Source organism: Hemiscyllium ocellatum, chromosome 10 (genome assembly GCF_020745735.1).
Source record: "Hemiscyllium ocellatum isolate sHemOce1 chromosome 10, sHemOce1.pat.X.cur, whole genome shotgun sequence".
Lineage (NCBI taxonomy): Eukaryota > Metazoa > Chordata > Chondrichthyes > Orectolobiformes > Hemiscylliidae > Hemiscyllium > Hemiscyllium ocellatum.
Window position 1 is genome coordinate 109,592,955 of NC_083410.1, and position 19,272 is coordinate 109,612,226.

General features: G+C 44.5%; 1 protein-coding gene across 1 annotated transcript in view; it reads right to left on the reverse strand.

The window, feature by feature from the left end:
• Nucleotides 1-5,297: 5,297 nt before the first annotated feature.
• plek (pleckstrin) overlaps nucleotides 5,298-19,272 on the reverse strand; it is a 49,963-nt gene continuing 35,988 nt past the window's right edge. The window contains exons 4-9 of the mRNA XM_060831093.1: nucleotides 15,930-16,021; nucleotides 14,227-14,411; nucleotides 9,313-9,417; nucleotides 8,385-8,468; nucleotides 7,054-7,129; nucleotides 5,298-6,178 (exon numbers count right to left, since the gene is read on the reverse strand). Of these exons, the coding sequence (XP_060687076.1) occupies nucleotides 6,039-6,178; nucleotides 7,054-7,129; nucleotides 8,385-8,468; nucleotides 9,313-9,417; nucleotides 14,227-14,411; nucleotides 15,930-16,021 (682 nt within the window). The 3' untranslated portion in view covers nucleotides 5,298-6,038. The remainder of the gene's footprint in view (nucleotides 6,179-7,053; nucleotides 7,130-8,384; nucleotides 8,469-9,312; nucleotides 9,418-14,226; nucleotides 14,412-15,929; nucleotides 16,022-19,272) is intronic.

Below are 19,272 nucleotides of genomic sequence, written 5' to 3' on the forward strand. Positions count from 1 at the left end.
AGAAAGTGAGGTCAGCAGATGCTGGAGATCAGAGCTGAAAATGTGTTGCTGGAAAAGCGCAGCAGGTCAGGCAGCATCCAAGGAACAGGAGATTCCGAAGAAGGGCTTATGCCTGAAATGTCGAATCTCCTGTTCCTTGGATGCTGCCTGACCTGCTGCGCTTTTCCAGCAACACATTTTCAGTGAGAGATTGTTTACTCTTGATACCTTGGATCGATTTCACTCTCAACAGTTCATCACTTCCTCAAGACCATTGATATAGGAGCCGAATTTGGCCATTCAGCCCATCGTGATTGCTCTGCCTAATGAATCATGGCTGAATGTGTTTCTCAGTCCCATTGTCCTGCCCTGTCTCCGTAAACCTTGATCCCCTCACCAATCAAGAATCTATCTACCTCAATGATTTGCCCTCCATAGCTGTATGTGGCAATGAGTTCCATACATTCACCACCTTCTGGCTGAATAAATTCTTCCTTATCTCAGTTCTAAAGGGTTGCCCTTTCACTCTGAGCCTATGCCCTTGGGTCCTAGTCTCTCTTATGAGTGGAAACGTTTTCTCCATGTCCATTCTATCCAGGCCTGTCAATAATCTGTAAGTTTCAAGAGATAGGTGGGAAATGTGGAACGATTAGCTCAATCATGATGTCACTGAATGGCAGAGCAGGCTTGAGGGGCCAAATGGCCTACTTCTGCTCCTAATTCATATGTTCACCTGCCGACCCTACTATCGCCTCCCCACCCCAACACCCCCCCCACCACCACCGCCGATAAGAATCGACTTACTTGTTAGCCAAAATCTGTCTTTCTCTGCCTTGAAAGTATGCTTTGAGCCTGCCACCTCTGCTGCCTGGGCAAAAGCGGTCCGAAGCCTCATGACCATCTGACAGGAAAGATTCTCCTCATCTCTGTCTTAAATGGGAGATCCCTTTTCTCTTCTCCACAGCATTGAGAATGTCTACCCGTTCAGATGTTTATTTAATTCCCTTTTAAAAGCCACAATTGAATGCACCTCCACCACATTCCCAGGCAGCACATTCCAGGCCTTAAGCACTCGATGCGTGAAAATGTCTTGCCCTTTGATGTAATTGGTGCTTTTTCCAATCACACTGTGTGATGTTCTCGAACCTTACACCCTAAGAAATAGTTTCCACCTATTCATTTTTCCACCTATCCACTCTTATAACTTTGAACCACTTTACCTCGACCCCATCTGTTTTGAAGTTGTAAAATGACTGAGCCTGAATGGAATAAATGCCTTTTCTCACATTCTTGACCTTTGTTACTCTGTGCAGTGGGAGTTTGGTGAATTGCAATAACATTATTGCTCAATCTAACTCTACGGTGATGTAGTGCAGTGTCATTTTCTTTATTCTATCATGACATATTAGAATCACAGCATCTCAAAATGCCCTTGAATTGCACGGCTTGCTAGGCCATTTCAGAGGGCAATTAAGAGTCATAGTCATACAGCACTTAAACAGCCCCTTCGGCCCAACCAGTCCATGCTGAACATAATCCCAAACTTAGCTAGTCCCACCTATCTGCTCCTGTGCTCCCTTGTCTTGAAATTCCCCATCTGAGGGAAAAGACAACTACTATCAACTTTCTATATAGCTCTCATTATTTTATAAACTTCTATCAGGTCACCTCTCAACCTCCCTTGCTGCATGTGGGCCAGACCAGATAAAGATAGCAGATTTCCTTCCCCAAAGGGGCATCAGTGAACCTGATGGGTTCTTATCGATGGTGGTTTCATGCCATCATTATTGAGGATTGCTTTATATTCCGGATTTATTCATCACATGATTTGAACCTGTGTCCCAAGAGCAATAAGTCTGCCCTCATAGATTACTCAGTCAATGATATTGCTATTGTGACATCGCCTCCCTCCATAGTTGCAGCAAGTGAACAGCCTGGCCCAGAAACACAGACAAACATTCAAACGTGGGAGTACTTGCAGAAGTGAGCACTGGGTGTGGTGCTGAAACTAAAGAGGTGACAAACTGCAGCTGAGCTGCTGAAATAAAGGAACTTTGTTCTCTGGCATCAAGTAACGTTGTGGTAAATAAACCGAGCAGCTATGACAATATGCCAAAGACTGAACAATTTACACAATGTCAAGAGATTGATTTTAAGTTTGTTGACAGAGACCATTTCCATATTCTGTTCACAAAAGTACATATTTGCCCAAATGTCAAAACAAGAGTGCACGATCTGCTCAGCGGCGTTTATTTACCTAACCAGTCATTCCTGAAGGGTCACGTAAGGGTTTTTAAAACTCTATTCATTAGATGTGGGCGTTACTGGCTGGACTTACATTTATTACCCATCCCTAACTGCCCTTGGTGGTGGAAAGCAGCCTTCTTGAACCACCACATTCCACATGTTGTAGGTAGACGCACAATGCTGCTGGGGAGGGACTTGCAGGATTTTGACCCAGTGACACTGAAGGAACGGTGATTTTTTTTCCCCAAGTCAGGATGGCGACTGGCTTGGAGACAAGCCCCAGGTGGTGGTTTCCTCATGAATCTGCTGCCCTTGTCCTTCTAGATGGCAGATGTTACATGTTGGGAATGTGCTTAGTGCATTTCTGCACTGCATCTTGTAGATAGTCAACTCTGCTGCTACTGAGCGTCGGTGTTGGAGGGAATGGATGTTTGTGGATGTGGTGCCAATCAAGTGGGCTGCTTTGTCCTGGAGGGTGTCAAGCTTCTTGAGTGTTGTTGGAGCTGCCCCCATCCAGGGCAAGTGGGGAGTATTCCATCAAACTCCTGAGTCAGGAGGTGAGCCTCTGACCTGCTCTTGCTTATTTGACTGGTCCAGTTGAGTTTCCAGTAAAGCATTGATTTTAGTGGGGGCCAGGGGAATCATTAGTGCTTCTCCCAGCTTCCCAAACACTTTCACCCCCACCGTTGCTTAATCCGAACAGGCTGATGCCAATGAGGACCACACCTTCAAAATGGAGTGGGGCAATGAAGTGTGGGTGCCGCACCCACCCACTGCCCAGTCTCTGACGGCTCCAGGACACTATCAGCCCCATTGTAAAACAGCCAAAGGTCAGCCCAGACATTAGGGTCATTCAATAATGTAATTCCTTTCCCTCCCCCACCCTGAGGTAGGAGTGGAGTGGGGGTGGGGGGGAGGGGTTATAAATCAGCCGGGGGTGTGATCTAATGCCTTCGCCGGGGTAGGTGTGAAAGTAGCAGGGGTCTTTGGTTTGCTTCTTTGCCACCAAGCCACCTCTACCTGATGACAGTCGGTGCAGAAAAGCTCACAGTTATTTTGCCTTAACGCTGAATGAAGCCCTTCGAGTTGACAATTACACAATCGCAGAACTGTCATGGAGCAGAACAAGTTCATTCAGTCCATTGGTTTGTGCTCGCTGAGCATTTCAACTTTGTGTCGAATTCCTGCTATTGCCCGTAGTTCTGCACGTCATTTCTGTTTATCCTCTTAAATGCCTCGATTAAATCTACTCCCACAACAGGCAATACATCCTCTCACCTGTGTGAAAACGCTTTTCCTTGTACTTGCAAAACAATTTAAAATTGTGCCTCTGGTTGTCAATGCATTTATAAGTGAAAACAAAGTTTGTGCGAAGATTTGTAGCTCGGGTGCTCGTTGTTGTGGTTCTGTTCGCCGAGCTGGGAATTTGTGTTGCAGACGTTTCGTCCCCTGTCTAGGTGACATCCTCAGTGCTTGGGAGCCTCCTGTGAAGCGCTTCTGTGATCTTTCCTCCGGCATTTATAGTGGTTTGTCCCTGCCGCTTCCGGTTGTCAGTTCCAGCTGTCCGCTGCAGTGGTTAGTATATTGGGTCCAGGTCGATGTGCTTATTGATTGAATCTGTGGATGAGTGCCATGCCTCTAGGAATTCCCTGGCTGTTCTCTGAGACACTATAAATGCCGGAGGAAATATCACAGAAGCGCTTCACAGGAGGCTCCCAAGCACTGAGGATGTCACTTAGACAGGGGACGAAACGTCTGCAACACAAATTCCCAGCTCAGCAAACAGAACCACAACAATAAGTGAAAACAATTTCTCCCTATCAACTCTCTGGACCCCTCATGATTTTGAAGACCTCTATCAACTCTCCCCTCCAAAGGGGACCACACCAATCTTTCTGACCATTCCGCGTCCCTAGAACCATTCGTGTAAATCACATTTAGAGGTGCTCACATCGTTCCTAAACATGCAGTAGTGCCCATAACTACACAGAATACTGCAGCTGAGATCTGAATAGTGTCCTATGTAGATTCAGGTAATTTCTCAGCTCCTGTATGGGACTGACGTGAGGAGAGATGATTTAGAATCATAGAATCCCTACAATGGGGAAGCAGGCCATTCAGCCCAACAAGTCCACACAAACCCTTCAAACAGCATCCCTCCCAGACCCACCCTCTTTTTTATCCTTGCATTGCTCAGGGGTGGCACTGTGGCTCAGTGGTTAGCACTGCTGCCTCACAGCATCAGGGTCCATGATTCAATTCCAGCCTCGGGCGACTGTCTGTGTGGAGTTTGCACATTCTGCCCATGTCTGGGTGGGTTTCCTCCGGGTGCATCCAGTTTCCTCCCACAGGTGCTGGTCAGGTTAATTGGCCATGCTAAATTGCCCATAGTGTTATGGTGGATTAGTCAGAGGGAAATGGGTCAGTGTGGACTGGTTGGGCTGAAGGGCCTGTTTCCACACTGTAGGGAATCTAATCCACGTAACCTTCACATCCATGGATACCACAGACAATTTCACACTTCCAATCCACCCTTACCTGCATACTTTTGGACTGTGGGAGGAAACCGAAGCACCTAGAGGAAATCCACGCAGACTCGGGGAGAATGTGCAAACTCCACACAGACAGTCGCCCAAGGGTGGAATCGAACCCAGGTCCTTGGTGCTGTGAAGCAGCAGTGCTAACCACTGAGCCACCATGCTGCCCACTTTTAATTCAAACTTTTAATTAACCTTTTAATTCAAAAGGTTTTGAAGTCTTTACCTCAACAGGTTGTGAATACACCAACATTAAATATATTTAAAGCTGAGATAAAATTTTAGTCTCCAAGGGAATTCAGGGATATCTGGAGCAGGCAGGAAAGTGGATTTGAAGACCAAAATTGTATCGAATGGTGAAGCAGTGTCAACGTGCCAAATGGTCTACACATACTCTATTTCTTGTCTTCCTTTGTTTTTGTTAGTCATTCCACTACATTAAAGGCGCTACATAAGTGCAAGTAATATTGGAGAAAACTGAAACATGAGATGCTTTTAAGTTGCTAAACAAGGAAGAAAGGACTTCAATTGGAATTGATGAAATAAAGAGTTTATTAATTCTCCAATAACAAAGCCTTCTCAGTATAACAGTTTATTAATAAACTTGTAAGGAGTGCCATCAGTTTTAGGTTTGCATCAAATGCTAGTCCAGGCTCTGTACTGAATTTTGCAATGAAAACAATCTCCCGCAGGCATCAAAGAGTGACAACTGATTAGTATCATTCACATTATTTCTCCACAATATCACCAGCATAGGGTGCATGCTCGACATATCAGCATCATTGCAACACTTGCTATAAATACACTGTTAATATTTGCCACAAATAAAGTTTAGAATAAAAACCAATGAAGCATACATTAAAAAGGAAGTGAAAAACAGCCTGTAATTGTCTCTCTTCAGCTCAAGAAATATTCACTAGTTACCAAGAGACAATAAGAGAAGTTGCTGGAAAAGCTCAATAGGTCTGGCAGCATCTGTGGAGAGAAATCAAAGTTAACGTTTCAGGTCCAGTGACCCTTCCTCAGTATCCTAAACAATAACTCTGAGATTTTCCAGCAATTTCTGTTTTTGTCTCTGATTTACAGCATCCACAGATCTTTCGGTTTTTATTTAGTAATGAGTTACTAAGACACTGCCTTAGCCATTGTGCGTGTACAACTAGTTATTTATATCACTGCTGCCAGCAATAGAGAGCTGATTATTTATTTTGAGAGCTAGTTAATGTCTTTAAAGTTCCGGAGAATCAACAATGTGGTATTTGCTTGGCTCCATTTTTATTTCCCGGTACTTGCTACACTTTTAATAACCTTTATCCACTCAGTGAGCTCTTCCCGTGTTGCAGCCTGGATCAGGTAGTGCACTTCATCTGATGTGATGATTTCAAAGAGATTCCCCTTAACATCAGATTTCTTTCCTGAAAAGGAAATTCTTGGCATGAAATATTTGGTGATTAAACTCGATACAGACCACGGAACCATTATGTCCACATCCAAAAACCAAAAACAGATAAACACGGCAGTGCACCTACTGAGTTCAGGACCTTTGGAAAAGACTTTGCTTTTAGGTCAACAGAGTTTTTTTAACCAAAGGGTCCAAACGGACTATCATGGATCCAAGCACCGAAAGATCCCTTACCTATAAGCCAGCTGTTCTGAGAGATTTTTGGATAAAGGATTGCTGGCCTATATCAAAAATAAATCACCAAGACCTTACTGGCAATAATGTGCCCTCTATCAGGCAAATTCGGCAAAGTACACAGAAACATCGAAAATAGGAGCAGGAGTAGGCCTTTCGGCCTTTCAAGCCTGCACCTCCATTCGATTTGATCATGGCTGATCATCCAACTGAGTCCCCCCTTATATAGGTTAGGAGGGCTGTGAAGGCTGGATCAGGTTAGAGAGATTGTGTAGATTGTAGGGGCTTCAGGAAGTTACAGAAATAAGGAGGAGTGTAGGGGCTGGAGGGGTTACAGAGATGGGAAAGGTTGTGGGGCTGGAGGCTGTTACAGAGGTAGGGAGGGGTGTAGGGGGCTTGAAGGGGTTACAGAATTAAGGTAGATCTTAGGGGAGGGAGGAGTTTATGGAATTAGGGCAGATTACAGGGACTGGAGGGGGCTACAGATATTTGGAAGGCTCAGGGAGGGACTGAATCCAAGGAGGAGAATTTAGAAATTGGGGTGTTGATGCCTCAAATCAGATTACTGCTTGGAAATTACTTATAGGCATTCTTCTTGATGGGTTTGTAACCTGGTATCAGAGTCCCTTATCTCTGATAAAGAGGGACACTTACCATCTGAAAGACCATCAGTCGCTGTCACTACACAACTCCGCAAGTGAATGGAACCAAGAGGCTGGTCCTGATCATCCTGTGGAGACAACAGAATAGAAAACAGAGTCAATACGTTCCAACCCCTGGGACTGGCCTCTTAATGGATCATGTCAGATTGGCACAACAGTAATCAAGGAGGAGGGTTAGTAACCAGCGAAATGTCAATGTAATGCAATTGCTGAAAGAACCAGGCGTGCGATGAGGATAGAAAAATGCAGCAAGTTATTAGGATCTGGAATGAGCTGCATTGAAAGAATGGTGGGAGGAGATTCAATGGTGACATTCAGAAAGGATTTTGATAAATACTGTACTTAACAGGATAAGATTTCCCAGAGATTAGGGGAAATGGGATTGATGCAACAATTCTACCAAGGAGTAGGCACAGGCACAATGGAAGAATGGCCATCTTCTGGGCTGCACTGGGACATAAGAACTCGAGCATGATGTCTCCAAAATGACATCTGTCTGCTTTACCATCGCTTGTATCTCGTGGCCTGGTGGCATTGATTAGATTAGATTCCCTTCAGTGTGAAAATAGACCCTTCGGCCCAACCAGTCCACACCGACCCTCTGAAGAGTAACCCACCCAGACCCATTTCTCTCTGACTAATGCACCTAACACTATGGGCAATTTAGCAATTCACCTAACCTGCACATCTTTGGACTGTGGGAGGAAACCGGAGCACCCATAGGAAACCCACACAGACTTGGGGCAAATATGCAAACTCCACACAGTTGGTACCCGAGATGGGAATCAAACCTAGGACCCAGGTGCTGTGAGACAGCAGTGCTAACCACTAAGCCACCGGGTCGCCCAATAGGCTCAGGATAGCATGTGAGCTGCTGAAGCCTGTACCAATGTGGAATAGCTGAGCAGTTTCTGTCGGGCTGGACAGACTTTGTTTCTCTGAATGAGTCTCGGTGACCCACCTGGAACAGGGCAGAAACCCTTCCATCGCCAGCTGGCAGAAACAAGAATTAAAGACACTGACACACCATTTTTATTGAGTGGTGGAGGAGAGAGCAGGTTTGAAGGGCCAAACGGCCCACTCCTGATTTCAAGGGAGCAAGACGCAAACCGTGCACAGGCACAGTTCCTTCAGATAAGTTGTCAGGGTGGGGTTGCAGGAAGGGATAGGCATTGGAGCAGTGGGGGTGGGGGTGCCCAGGAGGAGGCCTAGAGAAGGACAAAGGCTGATGGAATGCAGCAAGAAAGGATGGTTAGTACATGCTTCGTCCGAACTGGTGGGGGAGCAGAAGGAGCAGCGAAATGTCTACAGGGGATTGTGTACCGCCGTTGGGTCGTAGTAATGCAGGTAGGCAGGATCATCGCGCAGAACAAACTTTCGGACTTTCCAGTTCTTCCTCCGGTGACCCTGTTGGAGAGGAAAGGTGATGGCATTAATACCCTCAGCCAAAACTTCCACCTGAATAAATGTGAACACTTAGGGTCATCATGTCCATAATCCCAAACACAGGTAACGATCTGAGTCTGATAGACATTTCTTCAGACCCAAAGGGGATTGGGAAAGCTGCAGCTTTGATAGTGTTTAAAAAAGGCGAAGGGGGAGCGAGTGGAATAGATGGGAAAGGTGACCCAGTGCAAAAGGGAAGGCTGGAACTAAAGGTAGTAAAGAAGTGATAGAAATGTGGAATAGGTGTTAATGGTAGGTGTTAATAGATCAGAAAGAAAATTGCAGGAAAAACTCAGCAGGTCTGACAGCATCTGTGGAGAGAAATCAGAGTTAACGCTTTAGGTCCAATGATTCTTCTTCAGAACTGGAGAAAATCTTCTTCAGAAAATAGATCAATCCTGCTGAGAACAAACCCATACAAATAAGATGACAAAACTCTTCCTGCCCTCACTCCCAGTGCAATGCATGCACGTGTGTGTGTGTATGTGTGTGTGTGTATATATATATATATATATATATATATATATACACACACACATACACTTACCCTCACCCACACAGGTGCACAAGCACAACACACACACTCCCCCACACACTCACACTCTCACAGATAGGCACTCACACACACACACACAGATTGCTAGTGTCTACTTGTAGGAGTAGAGAGTTGCACTAAAACAAATCAACTATGGCACAATACTGTTGTTCATCTCATGGTTTCACACTTTTATTCCACAGGACAGTATTGCTGTCTCTTCAGCCCTGGACTCTCAAATGACCCAGGTTCAAGTCCTGTCTTACCCACCTGCTTCAGCAAACAGCCCTGTTTCACAATGACTCCTCGAAATTCCTCTTTTAAAATTTCTTCGTCGTCACTTGAGCTTCCTTCACTGAAAAAGCCGCTGTCAGCCTGGAAGGTGGAGGAAATGCCTGCAGTGAGACACAACAAATACCCTCCCAAAATAAGGAATATTCAAATTGCACTGAACTGATTGAGACACATCTTATTTTTGCTGGTTGTATGAGCAGCATAACGGGGTATAGCTGGAACTGATTATTGAGTCATCAGATACAGAAACAGATCCTTGTTGGAATGGTACCTGCGTCTACCACTTCCTCTGGCAGTTCGTTCCACATACGAATCACCCTGTGTGTCAAAAAGCTGGTTCTCAGGTCCCTTTTAAATCTTTCTCCTCTCACCTTCAAAATATGCCCCCTAGTTTAGAACAGCCCCACACGAGGTAAAAGACCTTTGCTATTTACCTTATCTATGCCCCTCATGATTTTTAAAATCACTATAATGTCACCCTTCAACCTCCTATGCTCCAGGGAAAAAAGTTCCAGCCTATCCAGCCTCTCCTCATAACTCAAACCTTCCACACCCGGCCATATCCTGGTAAATCTATTCTGAACCCTCTCCTGTTTAATAATATCCTTCCGATGACAGGGTGACCAGAACTGCATGCAGTACCTCACAAGAGACCTCATTAGCATCCTGTACAACCTCAACATGACGTCCCAACTGCTATACTCAAAAGGTCTGAGCAATGAGGGCAAGTGTTCTAACTGCCTTCTTAACCACCCTGTCTATCTGTGACACAAATTTCAAAGAACTATGTACCCGAACCCCCTCGATCTCTCTGTTCTACAACACTACCCAGGCCCTACCATTGACCGGACATAAGTCTTGTTCTTGTTTGTTTTACCAAAATGCAATATCTCAGATTTATCCAAATTAAACTCCATCTGCCACTCCTGAGCCCATTGGCCCAATTGATCAAGATCAAGATACTTTCTTCACTGTCATCCTGAAACATACTAACCACACCTCCGAACCTCACAATCAAGTCATTTACATAAATGACCAACCCTGCACCAATCCCTGTGGATCAGGGATTCCTGAGGAGGCAATGGCCTAGTTGTATTATTGCTAAACTATTAATTCAGAAGCTCAGCTAACCTTCTGGGCACCCTTACTGACTTTGTGGGCGACAGCCAAAAATCGGGAGAGCTGTCTCACAGACTAGTCATACTCACAGAATCACAGTAAAGTGATGGAAGGTGTGATCCACAGTGCTGTCCAGCAGCACCTGCTCAGCAATAACCTGCTCAGTGACGCCCAGTTTGGGGTCCCCCAGGGCCACTCAGCTCCTGATCTCATTACCACCTTCATTCAAGCATGGGCAGAAGAGCTGAATTCCACAGCTGTGGTGAGAGTGACAGCCCTTGGCATCAAGGCTGCATTCGACAGTGTGGTATCAAGGATTAGATTAGATTCTCAACAGTATGGAAACAGGCCCTTCAGCCCAACAAGTCCTCACCGATCCTCCGAAGAGCAACCCACCTCCCTCTGACTAATGCAGCTAACACTATGGGCAATTTAGCATGGCCAATTCACCTGACTTGCACATCTTTGGACTGTGGGAGGAAACCGGAGCACCCGGAGGAAGCGCATGCAGACACGGAGAGAATGTGCCCGAATAAAACTGGAATCAATGGGTATCAGGGGACAAACTCTCTGCTGATTGGTGTCATAGCACATAGGAAGATAGTTGTGGTTGTTGGAAGTCAGTCATCTTAGCTCAAGGACATCTCTGGGTAGTATCAATGGCCCAACCATCTTCAGCTGCTTCACCAATGACCTTCCCTCCATGATAAGTTCAGAAGTGGGGATGTTCGTTGATAATCACACCATATTCAACATCATTCCTGACTCCTCAGATACTGACGCAGTCCATTTTCAAATGCAACAAGATCTGGGCAATATCCAGGTTTGGATTAACAAGTGGCAAATAACATTTATGTCACACATATACCACGCTATGATCATCACCAATAACAGACAACAAACCACTGCCCCATGATATTGAATGTCTCACCATCACTGAACCACCCACAATCAACTTTCTGTGTGTTTTCATTGACCAGTAACTCAACTGGACTCACCACATAAACACAGTGACTCCAAAGAACAGGTCAGAGGAGAGGAATACTGTAGCAAGTAACTCACCTCCTGACTTACCACATCTCTCCATCAGCTACAATGCACAAGTCAGGAGTGTGATGGAATACTTCCCACTTGCCCTGGATGAATGGAGCTCCAACAACATTCAAGAAGCTCCGTCCAGAACAAAGCAGCTGCTTCATTGGCACCACACCCACAATCATCCCCTCCCTCCACCACTGGTACTCAGTCGCAGCAGTGTGTACTATCTACAAGATGCAGTGCAGCAATTCACCAAAGATCCTCAGACAGCACCTTCCAAACCCACGACCACTTCCATCTAAAAACACCACCACCTACAAGTTCCCTTCCAAGCCATCCACCATCTTGACTTGGAAATATATCGCTGTTCTTTCACGGTCGCTGGTTAAAATCCTGGAATTGCCTCCCCAAGGGCATTGGGGGATCTACCTACAACAGGTGGACTGCAGTGGTACAGGAAGGCAGCTCACCCCTCTTTCTCAAATGGCAACTAGGAATGGGCAATAAATACTGGGCCCAGCAACTGTGCCCACATCCCACAAATGAATGAAAAAAAAGACATAGCTGGTCACAGGCATCCAGTCCGAGAAACAACCCTCCACTACCACCCTCTGTCTCCTACTTTCAAGCCAATTTTGTATCCAATTTGTAAGCTTTCTCTGAATCTCTTGGATCTAACTTCATTAATTAGCTAACCATGCGAAAACTTATCATTGGTATTAGTGCCTGATCCAGTGAATGGAGATTGGAAGGGGGAGGGAGAGAGAGAAAGTGGAGGGAAGAGAGAGAAAGGGAGGGGGTAGAGAGAGAAAGGGGAGGTAGAGAGAGAAAGGGAGGGATGGGGAAAGGGGGGATGGGGAAAGGGGGGATGGGGAAAGGGGGGATGGGGAAAGGGGGGATGGGAGAGGCGGCGAGGGGGAGAAGCGAGTAGGAGGAAGGGATTGGGGGCAATGCCCTTTCTTTGCTGATAAACTGCCTCTTCTCGTCTGCTCTGATACCACATTGAGGTGTTTTTCTGAGGCAGCTAACATTTCAGTGTTCAAAGTAATTAGTGTTGAAGGACTTCTGCACCGTCAGAGACCCTGTCTTTTGGAAGACATGCCTGGAGACTTCACCTGGAGCTGTTGTGAACTGTTCCACGCACAACAGGAAGAAAGGAGTGTCTCTTTGGAGCAAGTGTGGTGTAGATTCACTAGAAGGAGACCTGGGTTAGTGATTTTCTAAATCAACTCACTCGGGGGATGTTATTACAAACTTTTTAAACAGGTGGAACTTAAACCTGGGCTCCTAGTTCAGAAGTAGGGACACACAAGCCCTTCAGCCAGGATTGTTTTTCCTGGTATTTAGGAGGCTTAAGGAGGATTTGGTTCAAGTTTTCAAAACACGAAGAAAAACCGAGAGGGTCGACGGAAATCCACTACTTCTGCTGGTTGGGCAGAGGTGTCGAGAACTGACATTTCAAGCTGAATTCCTGAACATTAAAATTCAGAACAGGCATGAGGAAACACTTCTTCACACAAAAAATGATTGGTATTTTTGTAAAAAAAAACCAAAGACCTGCAGATGCTGGAAATCAGAAACAAAAACAGCAAAAGCTATGTGAACTTTTTGGGTCCACCGACGCTTCTTCAAAATTCTTCTGATTTCTGTTTTCTCTCCCAGATTCTGCCAACGCTGCTGAGATTTTCCCACAATTTCTGTTTTTGTTAGACTATTTTGGACCTCTTCTTCCAACAGCTATTGATGCTACATCAATAGTTAATTTTAAATCAGAGAGACTGATGGGGTAAGGGCAGCCATACGGAGTTAGGTCACAGATCAGCCATGATCTCACTGAGTACTGGAACTGACCTGAGGGGCTGAATGGCCTACTCAAGATTCAAAAGGGGCAACATTTTTCACACTGTAGGAATAATCTGCCAGGGTAAGTGGTAGAGGCTGGTACAATTACAACATTTAAAATACATGTGGACAGGTACATGGACAGGAAAAGGTTTAAAGGGATATGGGCCAAACGCAGGCAAATGGGACTAGCTCAATCTAGGAAATCTGGATGGCATGGACGAGTTGGGCCGAAGGACTTGTTTCAGTGCTGTACAACTCTATGACCCTAAAACAACTTATCTCAGTGATGTGTGTGAACAAATTTGTGTACATTTCCAAACTGACTAAAATACTATTCACCCTGTGGAAATTCAGCAAAGAATTTAATTATAGTCTGGTAATTGCAAGCATTTTTCTTGCCATGGAGAAAAGTAAAACTACTTGTTCCAGTTGGTGTGATGATATCAAAGCACAGGCAATGGGGATAAGGCAGGGGGAATGGGGTAATTTGAAAAGCTCTCCACAGAAGCTACCAAATCTGTCGAGTTTCCCCAGCATGCTTTGTCTATCTGGTCTCCTGCACATGTACTATTTTATTTTTATTCACATGTCAGCACAAGCCTAAGAGACTAGGATCTGTCCCTCCAGGCTATATCCTTCTATGCCTGTATAAGTGAAGATGTTACAGAACCCAGAGGGATTGTTGATGCATGAATGATTTCAAACATTTCCGTTAAGACTCCTTTTTAAACCCCCACCCATCCCATCCCAGGTAGTACATAATTCAAGCAGAGAAAGGGCTAATGTTTTCGGTTGCATTCGTCTTTCATCCAAACAGATCCATTGATTTCAGACACACCACAAAAACATGATAATGGAACGAAAGACAGAAATCTTCTGAGCTCTTACGAAATAATAGTATGCATTGGAGTCATCAATAAAGCAGTTTTCAGTGATGCCCTCAGCTGCTGATTTGGCCTTCTCTTCAGCTGGCTGAACGTAACCATCACAAACAAGGGCCGCTGCCAGCATCATTCCCTCTCGCCGATTCCTGACAAAGTTAGATGACAGCAACCAGTCAATCACAGAGGCACCTGCAATAATAACGCAAAACAAAATCACTATATGTTCTTTATTCTAGGGATGCAAGCAACACAGGGGAAAATGTGAGATGCAACGAGACCTGGGTGTCATGGTGGAACGGTCGCTGAAGGTTGGTGTGCGGGTGCGGCAAGCAGTGAGGAAAGCTAATGGCATGCTGGCCTTCATAGTGAGAGGATTTGAGTATCAGAGTAGTGATGTCTTGCTGCAGTTATACAGGGCCTTGGTGAGGCCACATCTTGAGTATTGTGTGCAGTTTTGGTGTCCTAGTCTGGGGAAGGACATTCTTGCTATTGAGGGGGTCCAGATATGGTACAGCAAACTGATTCCCAGGATGGCGGGAGTGACATTTGAAAAAAGACTGAGTCAACTGGGCTTCTACTCACTGGACTTTAGAAGAATGAGGGTGGATTGCATAGAAATGTATAAAATACTGACGGACCTGGATAGGCCTGATGCATGAAGAATGTTCCTGATGCTGCGGAATCGCAGAACTAGGGGTCATAGTCAAAGAAGAAGGGGTAAGCCATTCGGACTGAGATGAGGAAGAATTTCTTCAGAGCATTGGGAGCCTATGGAATTCTCTCCCACAGGAAGCTGTTGGGGTCAGTTTGTTAGATATATTCAAGAAGCAGCTGGATGTGGCCCTTGCAACTAAAGGGATTAAGGGGCATGGGGAGAGGGCGGGTGTGGGATACTGAGAGTGCATGATCAGCTAGGTGCAGGTTTGAAGGGCCGAATGGCCTGCTCCTACACCTATTTCCTATGTTTCTACACTCTCATCAGGACAGTGACTTATGAGGATCATTGTTTATGGGGACTTCATCAGAACATCCTGTAGTCCCTTACAGTAGTCACTCCATTGTAAAGTGTGAACAAATTGAAAGACAAAGACATTTTTCATATATTCACTGCAACACCACAAATTCATCTTTTTGTGAGACATACAGTCCATTTGTGAGCAAACTGAGTTACACAGGGGTCTTGGACATCTCAAAGTCCCGAATGACACAAAGATTTGGGCAGGCCCCCCTGTGATTTGACTTCTTCTGACTTTACTGCAGTAAAACATACCCCAAGACACTCTGCAGGAGGGATTATTAAAATCCAACTCCAGGACGTCTCACAAAAATCAGTACAAGTAACCGAAAGCAAAGAGGAAAATGCTGAGGAGTACCTTAAAGAAGGAAAGGGAGGTTGGGGAATTAAGAGATAGAATCTCAGGATCCAATCACCCGTAGGCAGGGTTAACAACGCTGGAGTGATTAAATTTGGGGATGTGCAAGAGCTCAAAATCAGTAGAATGCCGAGATGACAGAGGGTTGTAGGGCTGGAGAACATTACCAGAGATTGTAGAGTGTTAAAACAAGTGTGAGAATTCTAAAATGGTGGCATTGGCAGATAATATAGGTCAATGAGAACAGGGATGATGGGTGAAGGGGACTTGGCATAGGCAAGGATATGGGCAACAGAACATTGTTACACAACACAAACAGCAAGTAATCATTTACCTGCGAAGCAATGATTGAAAACTTTCTTGTCTTTTTGCAGTTTCAGTTCTTTGACTCCAGTCTCAGGGTCCTTCATAGAAAGATATAAAGCACTAAAGTGTGGGGAAAAGAAATCAGATTTCTAAAATTAGGACAGTCTCTTTGTCATCGCAAACAACATTAAACAAGAGTTTGAAGCTGTTTTAAGAGGTTTATTGATAGGTATGTATTTAGTATGAAAGCAAAGTAGTTCATTTCATGGTGCTCTTGAGTAAAGGTGAATAAATAAAGCAACAAAACTGAATGGGGAATGCCAGAATAATTACAGTTTTGCTTTTGAAGAGTGATGACTTCCACTTGAGAAACATTTATTTCCTCTTAGACTAATTAATTGTTTCTCACAAACTTGCACTCACCAATGCACACATACACCCACATGTACTTTCCAGCCAGCTACTTGAATGAAAAGAGCATTAATATCAAGAATTACCATCTCACATCTAGCACAAGAGACAGAATTGAGGGAATGGGCAGAATGTGACCAATGGTGTTCCACAGGGATCTATCTCAGGGCTTCATTTTATTTATTAATAACTTAGACCGAGAAGGAGAGGACACAGATTTGTGGTGAATGACAGAAGAAACAACAGCATGAGGTTCAGGCACCGATCTGGAATGCACTGCCTCATGTTGTGTTGGAGATTCAATCCAGGCATTCCAGAAGGATTTGGATTATTATGTGTAGAGGAAGAGAAGAGGACAGGTTCGTGAACCGTTGTAAATTGCACATTGAGAGGCAATGGGCTGAATGGTCTCCTCCAGAGCAATTTTATAATTGTGAAAGCCACATATCCAATTTTGTAAATGAGACAAAAGTGGCTGACTTTGTAAACTGTAAATATGAAAGTGTAACTCTACCAGTGTGGTACTAATAGAGAACTGAACGAACAAAACAGTAGTCAAAAGGATTCCATGTTAACAAACATCAAGTCACCTACTCTGGGCCCAAGAAGGATGGAACATCAGACCATAAGACATAGGAGCAGGAATTAGGCCATTCAGCCCATCGAATCAGCTCTGTCATTCAATTATGGCTGATAAGTTTCTCAACCCCATTCTCCTGTTTTTCCCCATAACCCTTGATCCCCTTGATACTCAAAAAACTATCTATCTCAGTCTTAAATATACTCAATGGCCTGGCCTCCACAGCCTTCTGAGGCAATGAATTCCATAGATGCACTACTCTCTGGCTAAAGAAGTTTCTCCTTATCTCCTAAATTGGGAAACATTAGAAACAGGAGTGATTCAAAGCAGCATGGTTCCAGCAAGACAGATCATTCAAATCTCACAAAGAGGCACAGAAAATAATCACAAAGGCTACTGAAATGCTGTTCTCTAAATCAGAAGGACTGTAATACAAGAGGATAGAAACCACAGAAATCTCACCGAACAGACAGAGGCTGTTCAGCCCATCATGTCGACAGTGGCCACCCCCACTTTCCAGTGGTTGCTCTGCAGCCTTGCAGATTGCAACACTCTGAATCCAGTGGTAACTGACCTCTCCTCTGGGAGAAACAGGTCTTTTCTGTCCTCTCTGTCCAAGCCCTTTGACATTTTGTACACATTGAGTACATCCCTCCTCCTGCTCTCTTCTAAGGAAAACTCTATCCAATCTTTCCTCATATCAGGAATTTTCAAGCCCTGGCTTGAAATTTCTTCTGTATTCTCTTCCTGGAGTGATTATGACATTCTTGTGTGCAGTGATCAGAACTACACACAGAACTCTAGCACTGCCCAAACCAGAGTCTCATACAGTTTCAACACCGCATCCCTGTTCTTGTATTCAATGCCTCACCCAATGTAGAAGAGCATGCCTTCTTTACCACTTCACCTACTTGTCCTACCACTGTCAGGATTCTGTGGGCAGGCACGTATTCCCTCATTTGGTTTACCTTCCAAAATACATAGCCTTGCACTTCTCTGGATTGAATTTCAATTACCACTTTTCACTCATTCAGCAAAATAATTGATTGATATCGTCCTGCAGACAGCCATCCACTTTACTATCAGCTACCCAGGCCAATTTTGTGTTCCCACAAATATCCCAACCCTGCCTCCCATATTTAAGTCTAAATCATTAATATACACCGCAAACTGCATTGGACCCATCTCTGAAATCTGTGGAACATCACTGGAAATCACTTTCTGCTCCCAAAAATCCATTGATTCCTGATGAAAGGCTTATGCCAGAAACGTCGAATTTCCTCTTCCTTGGATGCTGCCTGACCTGCTCACTTTTCCAGCAACACATTTTCAGCACCAAAAATCCATTACCCTTGTATAAAAACAAAACAAAAAAACTGTTGACCCTGGAAACTAAGTTAGTTCTGAAGAATAGTCATGCTGGATGTGAAATGTTAATTCTTTTTTCTCTCCACACTATTCTCTGCCTTTATCATTATTACCTTCTATTTCTGTGTCCTATGATCTTGCCCCACTAGTTTCTCAACAAAGGAGCAGCACCCCAAAAGCTTGTACTTTCAAATAAACTCATTAGACTATAACCTGGCGTTGTGTGATTTTTAAACTTTGTCCACCCCAGTCCAACACTGGCACCTCCACATCACCTCTATTTCCTGTCACTGAGCCAAGTTTGGATCTTAATTGTTCCCCTTCCCCTGCACTGCATAGGATTTTTCTTAACGACCTGGCTCTTCTCAAATGCCTTACCAATAACCTTGTACATAACATCCACAGCACAACCCTGATTAATCCTCCTTGATATTTCCTGAAAATGTTAATAAGCCATAACTTTCCCTTAACAAAACCATGCTGACTATGCCTGATTAATCCATTCCTTACTAAGTAACACAAATCAAAGGTCAGACAGATTAGCAGACAGTTATACGCTTATCCCTTGCATCATTTGGAATAATGGTACAACATTTGCAGATCTCCAGTCCTCTGATATCTCAGCAGAATTAGAATGTGTTCCTCAGAGCACTCATTATTCCCTCCCTGTTTTTTTCTAACAGCCTGGGATACAATTATGCCTGCATTGGTCACTTATCCATCTTCAAGAAGGCCAGTTCCTCATGGAATTCCCTTCTTGTTATAAAGTTAGAGAATATACTTCAGTGACACAAAGCCCTGAAGAGACAGGACTTAGAACATATCTGGGCACCATGCTTTGGGATAGAGACATAGGTAATGGTGGGAGTGCAGCACTGATTTATCAGAATGGTAACTGGAAGTACAGAGTTAAAGGATAAGGTAAAAAGAGTCTGCCAGGGATTCCGAAGATCAGGTTACGTTGACTAGGATAATGAAAGTGAGTGCTGTCGTGTTGATCAGGACAGGTTTA